We start from the raw sequence: 13583 nt of genomic DNA, 5'->3' as shown, positions 1-13583 counted from the left end.
AACTGGTCTAGAAGAGGGAATCCTGCCTGTATATAGTTTGCCAGCGCCCTTAGCCACTCAGACATGGCCCTGTACAGGGCCGCACCTGAGTATAATGGATATAATCAATCAATCAATCAATCAACCAGGCAAGAATTCCATTCTTGGGGAAAAAAGGGAAGAGGAAGGCCCGCAGGGCCTTCACTCTGGACTATGTACATATATAGGGCCATGGGTGCCTTAGGCACCCATGGCTGGTCACATGACAGGCCGTCAAGGCGCCTGTCAAACTGCGTGGCAACTGGCGGATGCGGTGGCAGCCGGTGGGAGGAGAAAAACGCCGCAAGGTAGGTATAGAGGTAAAGTATGCCCGGAGGCCATCAACTTCGCCAGTTCGCTACGCAGGGAAGGAAACTACGTGGGACTTCTATAAAGAGAAGGACTACGTGAGGGTTGAAATTTCAAAGGAAAGGGGTGGCCAACTGGCCAAAACCTCTATTTTGTATATAATTTTAGCGCCCCTGCGGCTTGCCCACCCGTGGGACTGGGACCTGCCGCCACTCGGCCATTAGGGCTGACATATGCGTGTATGATAAATTCAATTTAATTCAATTCAATTCAACCTCGCCGCCGCCCCCGCCCGGCCGCACACCGCGCCGCCCGGGCGCGCTAACTGGCCCCATCCGCCCCCGGCCCTTCTTCCCTCGGGGTACCACCGGCCTCGGCTGGGCCCGGGGCTGGCGTATAAATATTTAGTAGTATAAATATAATTTTTAAAAAGATTATTTTTTTATATAAATTAGATTTTAGAAATCTGGCTGCTAACTAGTCTTTAGACTATTTTTTATATATATATAAATTGGGTTTCTGCTGCTAACTAGCTGTCTATTTATTAACTAGTCTCCGGGCTGTTTTTTATATATATATAAGCTAAATCTATCTATTAACTAGTTTAGCCGGCTGTTTTTATTTATTTTATTACTGCCCGGGGCTATTCTAAAAAAATATAATCTACTAACTAGTTTTATTATAATAAAAATAATACGGATTTTTATATATAAGTTAGATTTTTTAAAATACAGCAGCTAACTGGCCAGATTTTATTTATATAAAAATAAATAAAGCCGGCTGTTATATATTTTTAAAAAAAAGATACAGCTGTTAATTAGTAGACTACTATTATTATAGAACGCCGGGTATATATACACCTGCGGTCTGGGGGGGTTTTTTTTAACTATCCGGTACTACTAGGTCTATTAATAGAACATATATAATATAAATCTAACTAAGAATTAAATTAATATTTAATAATTTATAATAATAAGACTATTTAATTATTTATATAATTTATGTAATTATTTTAATTATTTATAAAGGATTTATTTTTATATAAAATAATATTATAATTTATCAGCCGGCTACCGGGGGCTTCTTTTTAAAAACTATTACTAGTCTACTAAAATATATAATTTAAAAATTTATTTATATCTAATTATAATATATAGAATAATATTATTATATTCCGATATAGATTCTAACTTAAAAATATTTAGTTATTATCTAATAAATAATAATATTATAGTATTATCTGATTAAATAGCTATGAAAATTAATTATCTAAATTAATAGTTTTTCTTATATTAAATTAAATTACTATTATAGTAATTTTTATTAGTAAAATAAAATTAATCTATCTTATAATAGTCTAAATCTAGTTTATATTTTTTATTAATAAATAAATAATCTAATACTTACCGAATTCTGCTTTAGTATAATAAAAAGAGCCGATATCGAAGAATTAAAAAATAATATTATTATAAATATTTAGCTGCTATAAACTAGTTATTTTTATAATAATCTTTCTAGTATTTCTAGTTTTAAATTTTAAGAAACTAAAGAATTAATAGATTATATTTTTATGATTTGTATTTATACTGAAAATTAAAATTAAGAAGATTTTTATTTTTTTATTTTATTAAAGATTTCTGTTTTCTATAAGTTTTTTTTAAAATATTTATATTATAGTTTAATAGATATACTGTTCTAACTAAACTTTTTATTTAATAATATTTTTAATCCGAATCAGTCTTTAAAGGATTTTAATACTAAAAGATAAATAGTAAAGTCCAGTTCCGCTTTATTAAATAAATAAAAAAAATAAAAAAATAATAAAAATAATAGTATTTTACTGGCGCCGGAGTTTTTATTTATTCTATATTTTATATATCTTTTTATAATATTAAATTAGAGTTAAATTTAATAGGATTTTTTTTCTCTATTAACTCTACTAAGTCTGTTTTCTTAACTATAGTTTTACTAAATAATAGATAAGAATAATAGGAATCTTATTAATTTATTTATATATATTATTAATTAGATAATAAGATATTTGGTTATTTTAAAAAGATTATAGTTACTTCTACTATTTATTTATATTTAGTTAAATTTTTTTGTTTTAATATTTAAAGTATTAGATAGAAATTATATTATATTAATACTACTTTCTGATTATTATAATATTATATTCTAATTAAACAGTTAGATTCTTTTTATTTATACTAGTTTTAAGTTGGTTGTTAAGCATCCACCGAACAGCTAAAGCCTGTTAAAAATATTTCTACTTTAATATTAGGCTGTGCCGGCTGGTTGTTCGGTTAATATTATTTTATTTTAAAAGATTTTTTTTAAAGTTTAGCAAGCCCGATTCTTAGAGCTAATTCTTATTTTAAAATTACAGATTTATTTTATCGATTTTTTTATTTGTATTATTTTATTAATTAGAAGCTGTTTATTTTAAAGACCTGCTGTAATTATAAGTATAATTTATTATAAAAACTATTTTTTTCTGTGGATTTTTAAGAATTATTAGGGGTGTATTAGATATTATAAAAATATAATATTCTACCAGCTGTAGAATTCTAGTTTTGAATAAACTAATTTTAAAGTAATAAACTATTAAAAAGAAAAAAAACTCTTTTTAGAACTTCTATTAATATCTTTATATTTAATTATATTATTATAAAGAATTTATATTTAGATATTAGAATATTAACTAGTTTTTCTTTTAATATACAGCATACAAGGGTGTTTTTTAAATAGAATTTTTTTATATCTTAGGATTAACTAATCTATGTCTAACTATTATTTATATAGAATTTTTTTTTATTTTAGCTTTTAAAGTTCTTATTTAAGTATTTACTACTACTACTAAGATCTGTATTAAAAGCTATTTAACCCGGGATTATTTTTAAGACTTTATTATAAATTCTTATATCTATCTATTTGTTAGGGTATTATTTCTATTCTAATAATAAGATATAGATAATATACTTAAATATTATCTATTTTTAGAACTAGTTTATTTAGTCTATAAGTTATTATATACTTTTTAGTAGATTCCGACTTCTATAGCCACCGTCCGGCTGTCTAAATAAACTAATATTTTTTATAATATCTAATAAGTATATATTTCGGTATCTTAATCTTGTGTTTAATTTATCTTGTATTACTAATTCTGTTTACTAAAAATGGCCTACTAGTAATATTTTATTCTAATATATATATTTAATCAAGCAACAAGCGCTTTTTATATGTTTAAAGTTTAAAAATAAATTAAAGTTATTTTAATCCTAAGATTTTTAATTATTTATTTTATTTTATAAAACTAATCCGTGTTACTACTATTTTAAAAAAAACTTCGGTAGAAATCAGCTACTAGATAGTTTAATTAGTCTTTTACTTCTATATCCAAATTTAACAATTAATTTGTATATTAAAACTACTATAAGTTTTTATTAGAGTTTCCTCTGGCTTTATTTTATTTAAATATAGTTTACTATTTTTTAGGTCCCCATATTTATATTTTTACTTAAATCTATTTAAAGATATTAGGATCGGTCGATAATACACCCTGTAAAAAGGCTTTTATCTCTATTTATTTTTACTATATATATAAGTTTAACATCTGAATACTTATATAGATATTAGACTTCTTAATCTATATTTCAAGATAGAGTATTTATAATTATTATACCAGTGTTTATACCAAAGTATATTTTTTAGTTTAGGCTGGCCGTATTATACCTCTGGCTATAAAATACCCCGGGGGCACTATATTTTAAAGATCTTTAACCGGCCGCCTAAGCTAATATTGATCTGCTCTTAGAAAAATACACCGGCACGAGTACCGGCTGAACTCTAAAAATAAGTCTAATTATAAGTATTTTTTTTAATAATTTTATATACTATTTAACTTTTTTTTAAAGTATTTTTTATTTTTTAATTACTTTATTTATATGCTATCAGTCTCCGGCCAGTATTTAGTTTTAGATAAAATTTATTATTTATTTAAAACTGTATTTTTAAATAATTTAACTTGTTAAAAAAGCTTTACACGGATATAAATATTCTATTTAAGATAGGATTCTCACCTTCTCTAATAATTTATTTTAGAATACTTAGATAAAAGCTGTATTTAAAATATTTTCTATAAATTATAATATAAATTCCGAAGAGGCCAGCTTTTCAATTTAAGTTTTTATTATTTTACTTACTGTTATTAAAATAATTCTAGTTAGTTTTTTTTTATTTATTAATATACTTAAATTCAGCGGATATTTCTACCTAATCCGAGATTAATCTAAGAAGATTAAAGATTAAAATAAGCCCCGGCCGGGTTTATAAAACAGATAATAGAGTCCTATATACTTAAGAACTGGATAGTACCGCTGTTTCTTTTAAAACCCGCCCCCGGGGGGGCGCAGTCTAATAATTAGCGGGGCTAGAGGGAAGAAATAATACTCGGATAGGTATACTCCTCAGAATACTAGAGGACATAATATATATTTAAAAACTTAATAATTTACTAAATTTTATAGTTTATATCAATTATTATATTTCGCTGTATTCTTCATTAATGCCGGAATTAAAAAATCTATTATTAAAAGTTTTAACTAATTAGTATTAATTAACTTAGACTATATACTTTTAGATAGTATTCTATTAGAATCTCCGGCAGGCGTGGTTCTAGGGGTAGGCCCCGGGCTGTCCGAAGGCGGACCCGCCGAAGTAATAAGATATAGTAAGTATAAATAGAAGATTAGGTTTTAAAGAATCTAATACTTAATAATAATCCTTCCGCAGGTTTATCTATAGAAACCTTATTACAACTTTTATTTTCTTTAAATAACTGGATTTAACTAGTTTTCCGACTTTAAAAAATTATTACTAATTTTTTTAAGCCAGTCCAAAAATCTTACCGAGCCATTTAATCGGTAGTAATAACAGATAGTATATATAAAAAATAAAAATATAATTAGTATAAGCTAATAACTTGTATCTATTAAATATTTTTTATTAAAAAATAATAATTATAATACTCTATTTTTAATACAACAGAATTTAACAAGATTACTTAGGTCTTTCGGCTAAAATAATATACTCGCTGGTTTTATTAGTATAGTATATATATAGTCCAGAATATCTAAAAGTATTACAGACCTATTATTACTATATACTTCTATCGGCTTAAACTGATAGTTTTCTTAAAAAACTAGCAGTCCGCAAATATAAACCGGGCTATTTAAAAACCGAGATTTTATTTATTATTATAATTAAGTAGATAAATTATTCTACCAACTAAAAACAGCTATACACTATTATTTAAAAAATTAAGAAAAAGCTTTTAATCTGTTAATTCTTATTTTATCTAGATTTGGTAAGTTTTTTTATATTAAGTTAAATTAAGCCGCAGGCTCTATACCTAGTAATATTCTTCTATTAATTTCTTTAAGTTTTAGTCTTATAATTATACTTCTTCTAGAATCTAAAAACTTTGATTTTTTATAAGATACCGAGTAGTTTATTATAGAATCTTATCTAATTCCTAGTTGGTATAATTTATAGTTAAAATTATAATAATATCTGATTATTTTTAATTTTCTAATTTTTATTTTTTAATTAATAAAAATATTCTTAGTAAATACTTTCGCAGTAGTTAGTCTTTAATAAATCTAAAAATTTTATTTCTAACAGCTGAATATTAACGCCCCCGACTATTCCTATTAATTATTATAGTAGTCCTAGAAACTAATAAAATAGAACTATATATTTTATTTTATTATTTTATACTAATATATTCAAGCAAAGACCTGCTTTAAATACTCTAATTTTTTTATAGTAAAAGTTCTGGTTTCCTTCACAGCCAGTAAAGATTATGAAATTTTTTAGAAAAAAAAACGGCCGGACAGTACTTGTAGTAAGATGAACCGGCTAACTGAATCTAAGATTTAATTATAAGTTTTTTAATTGTAATAATTTTAATATATATTATTAGAGCTGGAATTACCGCGGCTGCTAGTATTAAACTTATTCTTTAATTATTTTTTATTAAAAAATTTAGATTATATTTATTTTAATTATAAGATTTAAAAGAGCTTTATATTAGTATTTATTATTACTACTTTTTTATATCGGGATTAGATAATTTACGCGCCTGCTGCCTTTTTTAAATATAGTAATTATTTCTTAGACTTTTTTTCGGAATCAAATCCTAATTTCCTATTACTTGTTGCTACTATAATAAGCTACTATTCTATTATTAAAAGTTAATAGGATAGAAATTTAAATAAATTATCACCGATATAAAACTATATAATTTATTAAATTATTATAATTTACTAAGAAGCCCCGAAGAATATTAGTTTTTTATTTAATAAATATATCCCTTCCAAAGTTGAGATTTTTAGTATATATTAGCTCTAAAATTATTATAGATATTTATATAGTAAGATACTATTAAATAAATAATAACTAATTTAATAAGCTATTTATAGATTTATTATATAAATTATTTATATTTAGATATATATAACTTAATTTTTAAGACAAGTATATAACTATTAGTAGAATTAACCAGATATTTAGTTTTTAGCTAAATATATCTGAATTAGAGTCCGAGGCGCGCCCGAAAGCTTCTAGAAAAATAGTATATATTATAAATCTTTTTAAATAATTTAAATTACTCCGGCTGTGGTAACACCCCCGGTATACCGGGAATACACGCGCGACTATTTAATTACTTCTACTAAGCTTTCCAGAATACCGGTCTGTATACAGATAATCCTAATAAAATATTTTTATAGGTGCTGGCAGGCTGCAGTATACAGACCTCAGATAAAAAAACCGAACCGCGCGAGTATACTAGCAAACAACAGATATTATACAGCAGCTTTTCTCGGGAATCTAAACGGAAACACTGGTCAGCGGCTAATAATCTACAGACCCCATCGGTGCCGGCGGCTAGAAGACCCCTGGGCTTCGGATATTTTAAACAAGGTCTTGCCCCCGAGAGGAATCGACCGTCGCCTGCAGCAGGCGGATACCTCCGCGGCCGGGGTGCAATTCGAGGGAATCTAACTATTACTAGATACAGAGACACAGTCTGCCGAGCAGAAAAAAATACAGAGACTTTCGGTAGGCTAAGCTTATCTTTTATTTTTTATATAATACTACCGGTCTTAGTTAGGCCCGAAAGTAGTATGCAAACATTCGGTGGTACGAACATAATTCCTAGGAGGGTGGTTTTATATAGAATAATCTATACATCGGGCCGTTTTTCTATATAAACTGGATCTTGCAGACTGGCCCGCGAATACCGTAGAACGGGGACTTAGCCGTTTGGGGCCCGCCGCCAACTGGCGAACCCGGCCGCCAACTGGCGAGCCGGGCGGCCCGCCGCGGCGCCCGCCCAGGATATGTTCCGGGAGGTGGACCGGAACACCGATATATATACCTCCGTCTGTCTGGGGCTCCCCCGGAGGACGCCGCCAACTGGCCACCTCGCTGGCGCCAACTGGCCACTCCTGCCGCCGGCGCACCCCCCCCCCCCTCGGGTCACCACCGGCCTCGGCTGGGCCCGGGGCTGGCGTGCAAACGTTCGGTGGCGCGAACGCGATTCCCAGGGGGGCTGTTTCCCCATACAAACTGGGCCTCGGGGACCTGGCCGCCAACTGGCCGCCCGCCCGCCAACTGGCCTCCGGGCCGCCTCCCGTGTACACACAAGCTGGGCCCTGCCGCCAACTGGCCGCCCGCCCGCCAACTGGCCTGGCCGGCCGCTCCTGCCCACCTCGCCGCCGCCCGGGGCCACTCCCGGGGCAGGCGCGAGCCCCGGCTGCCCGCCGAACGGGCGCCCCCGGCCCCAGCCCCCAGCCCCCGGCCCGCCGCCCCCGCCCGGCCGCACACCGCGCCGCCCGGGTGCGCTAACTGGCCTCATCTGCCCCCGGCCCTCCCCCCCTCGGGGTATCACCGGCCTTAGCTGGGCCCGGGACTGGTGTATAAATATTTAATAGTATAAATATAATTTTTAAAAAGACTATTTTTCTATATAAATTAGATCTTAGGAATCTAACTATTAACTGGCCTTTAAACTATTTTTTATATATATATAAATTAGATTCTTACTATTAACTAGCTATCTATTTATTAACTAGTCTTTAAACTATTTTTTATATATATATAAACTTAATCTATTTACTAATTAGTTTAATCAGCTGTTTTTATTTATCTTACTATTACCCGGGACTACTTTAAAAAAATATAATCTGTTAACTAGTCTTATTATAATAAAAATAATATAAATTTTTATATATAAATTAGATTTTTTAAAATATAGCAGCTAACTGGCCGGGTTTTATCTATATAAAAATAAGTAAAACTGGTTATTATATATTTTTTAAAAAAAAAATATAACTACTAACCAATAGACTATTACTATTATAAAATACTAAATATATATATATATTTATAGTTTAAAAAAATCTTTTTTAATTATTTAGTACTACCGGGCTTATTAGTAAAAAATATATAATATAAATCTAGTTAAAAATTAAACTAATACTTAATAATTTATGATAATAAGATTATTTAATTACTTATATAATCTGTTTAATTATTTTAATTATTTATAGAATATTTATTTTTATATAAAATAATATTATAATCTGCCAGCCGGTTATTAGAGGCTTTTTTTTAAAAACTGTTACTAATTTATTAAGATATATAATTTAAAAATCTATTTATATCTAATTATAATATTTAAAGTAATATTATTATATTTTAATATAAATTTTAATTTAAAAATATTTAATTATTATCTAATAAATAATAGTATTATAGTATTATTTACTTAAACAGCTATAAAAATTAATTATCTAAATTAATATTTTTTTTATATTAAATTAAATTACTATTATAATAATTTTTATTAGTAGAATAAAATTAATCTATTTTATAATAGTTTAAACCTAGCTTATATTTTTTATTAGTAGATAAATAATTTAATATTTATTAAATTCTACTTTAGTATAATAAAAGAAGCTAATATTAAAAAATTGAAAAATAATATTATTATAAATATTTGGCTGCTATAAGCTAATTATTTTTATAGTAATTTTTTTAGTATTTCTAATTTTAAATTTTAAGAAACTAAAGAATCGATAGACTATATTTTTATAATTTATATTTATACTAAAAATTAAAATTAAAAAGATTTTTATTTTTTTATTCTACTAAAGATTTTTATTTTTTATAAGTTTTTTTGGAATATTTATATTATAATTTAATAAATATAATATTTTAACTAAATTTTTTATCTAATAATATCTTTAACCCGAATCAGCCCGCGAAGGATTTTAATATTAGAAGATAAGTAATAAAGTCTAGTTCTGCTTTATTAAATGAATAAAAAAATAATAAAAATGATAATATTTTATTAATACCGGAGTTTTTATTTATTCTATATGCTATATATTTTTTTATAATATTAAACTAAAATTAAGTTTAATAGAGTTTTTTTTCTCTACTAATTCTATTAAGCCTATTTTTTTAGCTGTAGTTTTACTAGATAGTAAATAAAAATAATAGAAATCTTATTAATCTATTTATATATATTATTAATTAAATAATAAGATATTTAGCTGTTTTAAGAGAGTCATAGTTACTTCTATTATTTATTTATACTTAGTTGAATTTTTTTACTTTAATATTTAAAGTACTAAACAGAAATTATATTATATTAATACTACTTTCTAGCTATTATAATATTATATTTTAATTAAATAATCAGATTTTTCTTATTTATATTAGTTTTAAGTTGGTTGTTAAATACCTGCTAGATAATTAAAGTTTATTAAAAGTATTTCCGTCCCGGTATTAGACAGTGCCGGCCGGTTATTTAATTAATACCATTCTACTTCGGGGGGTTTTTTTTAAAATTTAGTAAGCCTAATTCTTAGAGCTAATTTTTATTTCGAAGTTATAGATTTATTTTATTAATTTTTTTATTTATATTATTTTATTAATTAGAGGCTGTTTATTTTAAAACCCTGCTACAGTTATAAATATAATCTAATATAAAAACTATTTCTTTCTGCAGATTTTTAAGGATTATCAAAAATATACTAGATACTATAAAAATATAGTATTCTGCCAGCTGTAAAATTCTAGCTTCGGATAAATTAATTTTAAAATAATAAACTATTAAAAAAAAGAACTTTTTTTAGAACTTCTACCAATATCTTTATATTTAGTTATATTATTATAAAAAATCTATATTTAGATACTAAAATATTAACCGGTTTTTTTTTAATATATAATACACAAGAACGTTTTTTAAATAGAATTTTTCTATATGTTAGGATTAACTAATTTATATCTAACTATTATTTATATAAAATCTTTTTTTATTTTAATTTTTAAAATTCTTATTTAAATATTTATTATTATTACTAAGATTTATATTAAGAATTATTTAATCTAAAATTATTTTTAAGACTTTATTATAAACTCCTACATCTGTCTACTTATTAGAGTATTATTTTTATCCTAATAGTAAGGTATAGATAGCATACTTAAATACTATCCATTTTTAGGGCTAGTTTATTTGGTCTGTGAGTTGTTATATACTCCTTAGCAGATTGACAGGCGCCTTAACGGCCTGTCATGTGACCAGCCATGGGTGCCTTAGGCACCCATGGCCCTATATATATACATAGTCCAGAGTAAAGGCCCTGTAGGCCTTTTTCTTCTCTTTTTTTCTAAGAATAGAATTTTTATCTAGTTGATTTATCTTTTTTTTATAGTCTTATACTAATTCTATTTCTTTTTATTAATTTTTTATTCTTTTCATTCTTTTTAATTTTTTTTTATTATTAAGAATTTATTTTTTTTTAATTTAAATTCTAATTACTACTATTATTAATTACAGCTGCTAAAAAGCTTATTATTAATAAGCTTTTTAATATTTTATTTAAATAATTTCTATTTTTTATTTCTATTATCTAATTTTATTAATTATTTCATTAATTTAATTAATTTTATTAATTTTTTAATATAGTCTGGAGATATTAGATTTTTAAATTTAAAAAATATAAAATATTTTTATTTTCCGGCTGATATTTTTTTACTGCAGAGTAAAAAAATTACCAAAAAACTAAATTATATTTAATAATAAATCTAAATAAATAAAGATTTTAGCTTTTCTATATTATTATAAGAAGATATACTGCTATTCCTACTGCTGAATTATAAAAATAAAAAATTTAAATAGTCTAGCTTTTTTTTAAATATTAATAAAATACTTAAGTTTTTATAGTAATTTAGAGCTAGTAAAATTAATATATTTAATAGGATTTTAGATATTTTTAACTATTTTTATTTAAAGAAGCTTATTTATTTTTATTAAAAGAAATAAAATAATTTATATAAATTTTTTATTATTAATAGTAGTTTGTTTTATTTATTTTTTTTTCTCCGAGCCCAAGTCTAAGCCTAAGTCTAAGTCTAAGCCCGAGCCCAAGCCTAAGCCTGTACTAAAATCTAAATTATTTTATACAAATTTTAATTTTATTATAACTGTTTTTACTACTACTGCTGCTGTTATTATATAGTATTTTTATACTGTTTATTTTTAGCAGTCTTTAAAAAATAATTTAATTAATATATATAATCTATAAAGATTTATATTTTTAGAAAAACTAAAAAAAAACTTATTTATATTTTTAATTAAATAGAACCAGATATAATATATATTAAGTTAGATAAAAAAATTTATTTTTTTTATAATATAATAAATAGCTGTTTATAATCCGGATATTAGATTTATTAGTTTATTTAAAAAAATTAAATATTATTTTAATATTTATTTTATAGTAGAGACAGCTAACCAGAAACTAGTTTTAGTGGTCTAAAAATTAAATAAAATAGTTACTATATATTATTATTATATTTTTAATTTTTTTTAATAAAACCGGGACTTTTAACCCTAAGTATATACAGAAGTAGTTTATTATATTTAATTTTATAATAATTATTTTTTTATATATTAAATAGCATATTTATATAAGAAATATACTTAATAATATCTACTATATAAAAAAAGACTAGATAAAGATTTTCTTTTATTATTTTTATAACTAATTTATTTAAATTATAAAAAAACTAGTTTCTGCAGCTAAGCCTACAGTTTTATTAGTTTTTTTAATACTAAATTTATTTATAAATTCTAATACTAAATTTAGTACTGTTGCTGTTAAGCTGTAGGATTAATTTAGTATCTAATTTATTTTTTAAAATTAGTTTTTAAAACTTATTATAAAAAAATAGATAATATTAGTATATTAATTCTACTATTTTAGCTACTAAGGCTCTAATTATTATATAAATAATATATATTATTTTAATAAAATCTACTATAACTATAATATTACTAAAATTACTACTAATAATTTTAAAAATTTATTTTTTTTTATTAAATTTATTATTAAAAAAGAGATAAAAGATTAGTTTCTTATTAAAAATATAATAAAAGATTTTTTTTTAAAGATTTAATTATTTTAGATATTTCTATTTCTATATTGTATAGTTTTTTTATAATTACTATTTTTTTTATTTTTTAGTTTATTAGTTAATTAATCGGCTAAATTTTTATTAGTTAGCCGGCCGGTTGTTAGTTTATTAGTTAGTTTTTTAGTTATTTTTAGTAAAAAGTAATCTGTCTTTGGATTATATTTTATTCTTATAGTATATATAAATTAGAAAATTATTTATATTTTAATTAATAATAAAAATAAAATAGATTTTTTTAATAAGTTTTTTATATATAAACTGCAGCTGTTTATCTATAAGCTGGCTAAGTTTATTTTTTTATTTTTTACTGATAATTTTTTATATATTTTATTAATAGAGAGTATTCTATATATTTTAATTATTAATAACTATTTAGAATAATTATTTTATTATTTAATTAATCTTTTTTAATAAAAGTTAATTTTAGATAATCTATAGCTTTATATTTATAATTCTTATATTAATTATATTAAATAAATAATTACTTTTAACTTACTTTAGTATTTTATAAAGAACTGTTTTAGATATATAAGATTTTATATAATTAAAACTATTATTTATAGTAGTTTTTTATTTTTTTATTTTTTTTATATTATTATTAGTTTTTTATTAGTTAATCTTACTAGTTTACCGGTTAACTCTGCTAGTTCGCCGGCTAGTTTACTAGTTAATATTAACTTTATAAATATATTTATTTTTTA

The 13583-nt window shown here is 25.0% G+C and overlaps 1 protein-coding gene across 1 annotated transcript; it reads left to right on the top strand.

The window, feature by feature from the left end:
• Positions 1 to 229: 229 nt before the first annotated feature.
• BO66DRAFT_439177 (uncharacterized protein) lies at positions 230 to 8293 on the top strand (the record flags this gene model as incomplete). The annotated part of the gene is made up of 2 exons (XM_025651136.1): positions 230 to 326; positions 7653 to 8293. 2 exons carry the CDS (start codon positions 230 to 232, stop codon positions 8291 to 8293), a joined length of 738 nt encoding a protein of 245 aa, XP_025503263.1.
• Between the last annotated feature and the right edge of the window lie 5290 nt (positions 8294 to 13583).

Source organism: Aspergillus aculeatinus, assembly GCF_003184765.1.
Source record: "Aspergillus aculeatinus CBS 121060 unplaced genomic scaffold BO66scaffold_28, whole genome shotgun sequence".
NCBI classification, from domain to species: domain Eukaryota; kingdom Fungi; phylum Ascomycota; class Eurotiomycetes; order Eurotiales; family Aspergillaceae; genus Aspergillus; species Aspergillus aculeatinus.
This window is presented reverse-complemented; position numbering and strand designations above follow the sequence as displayed.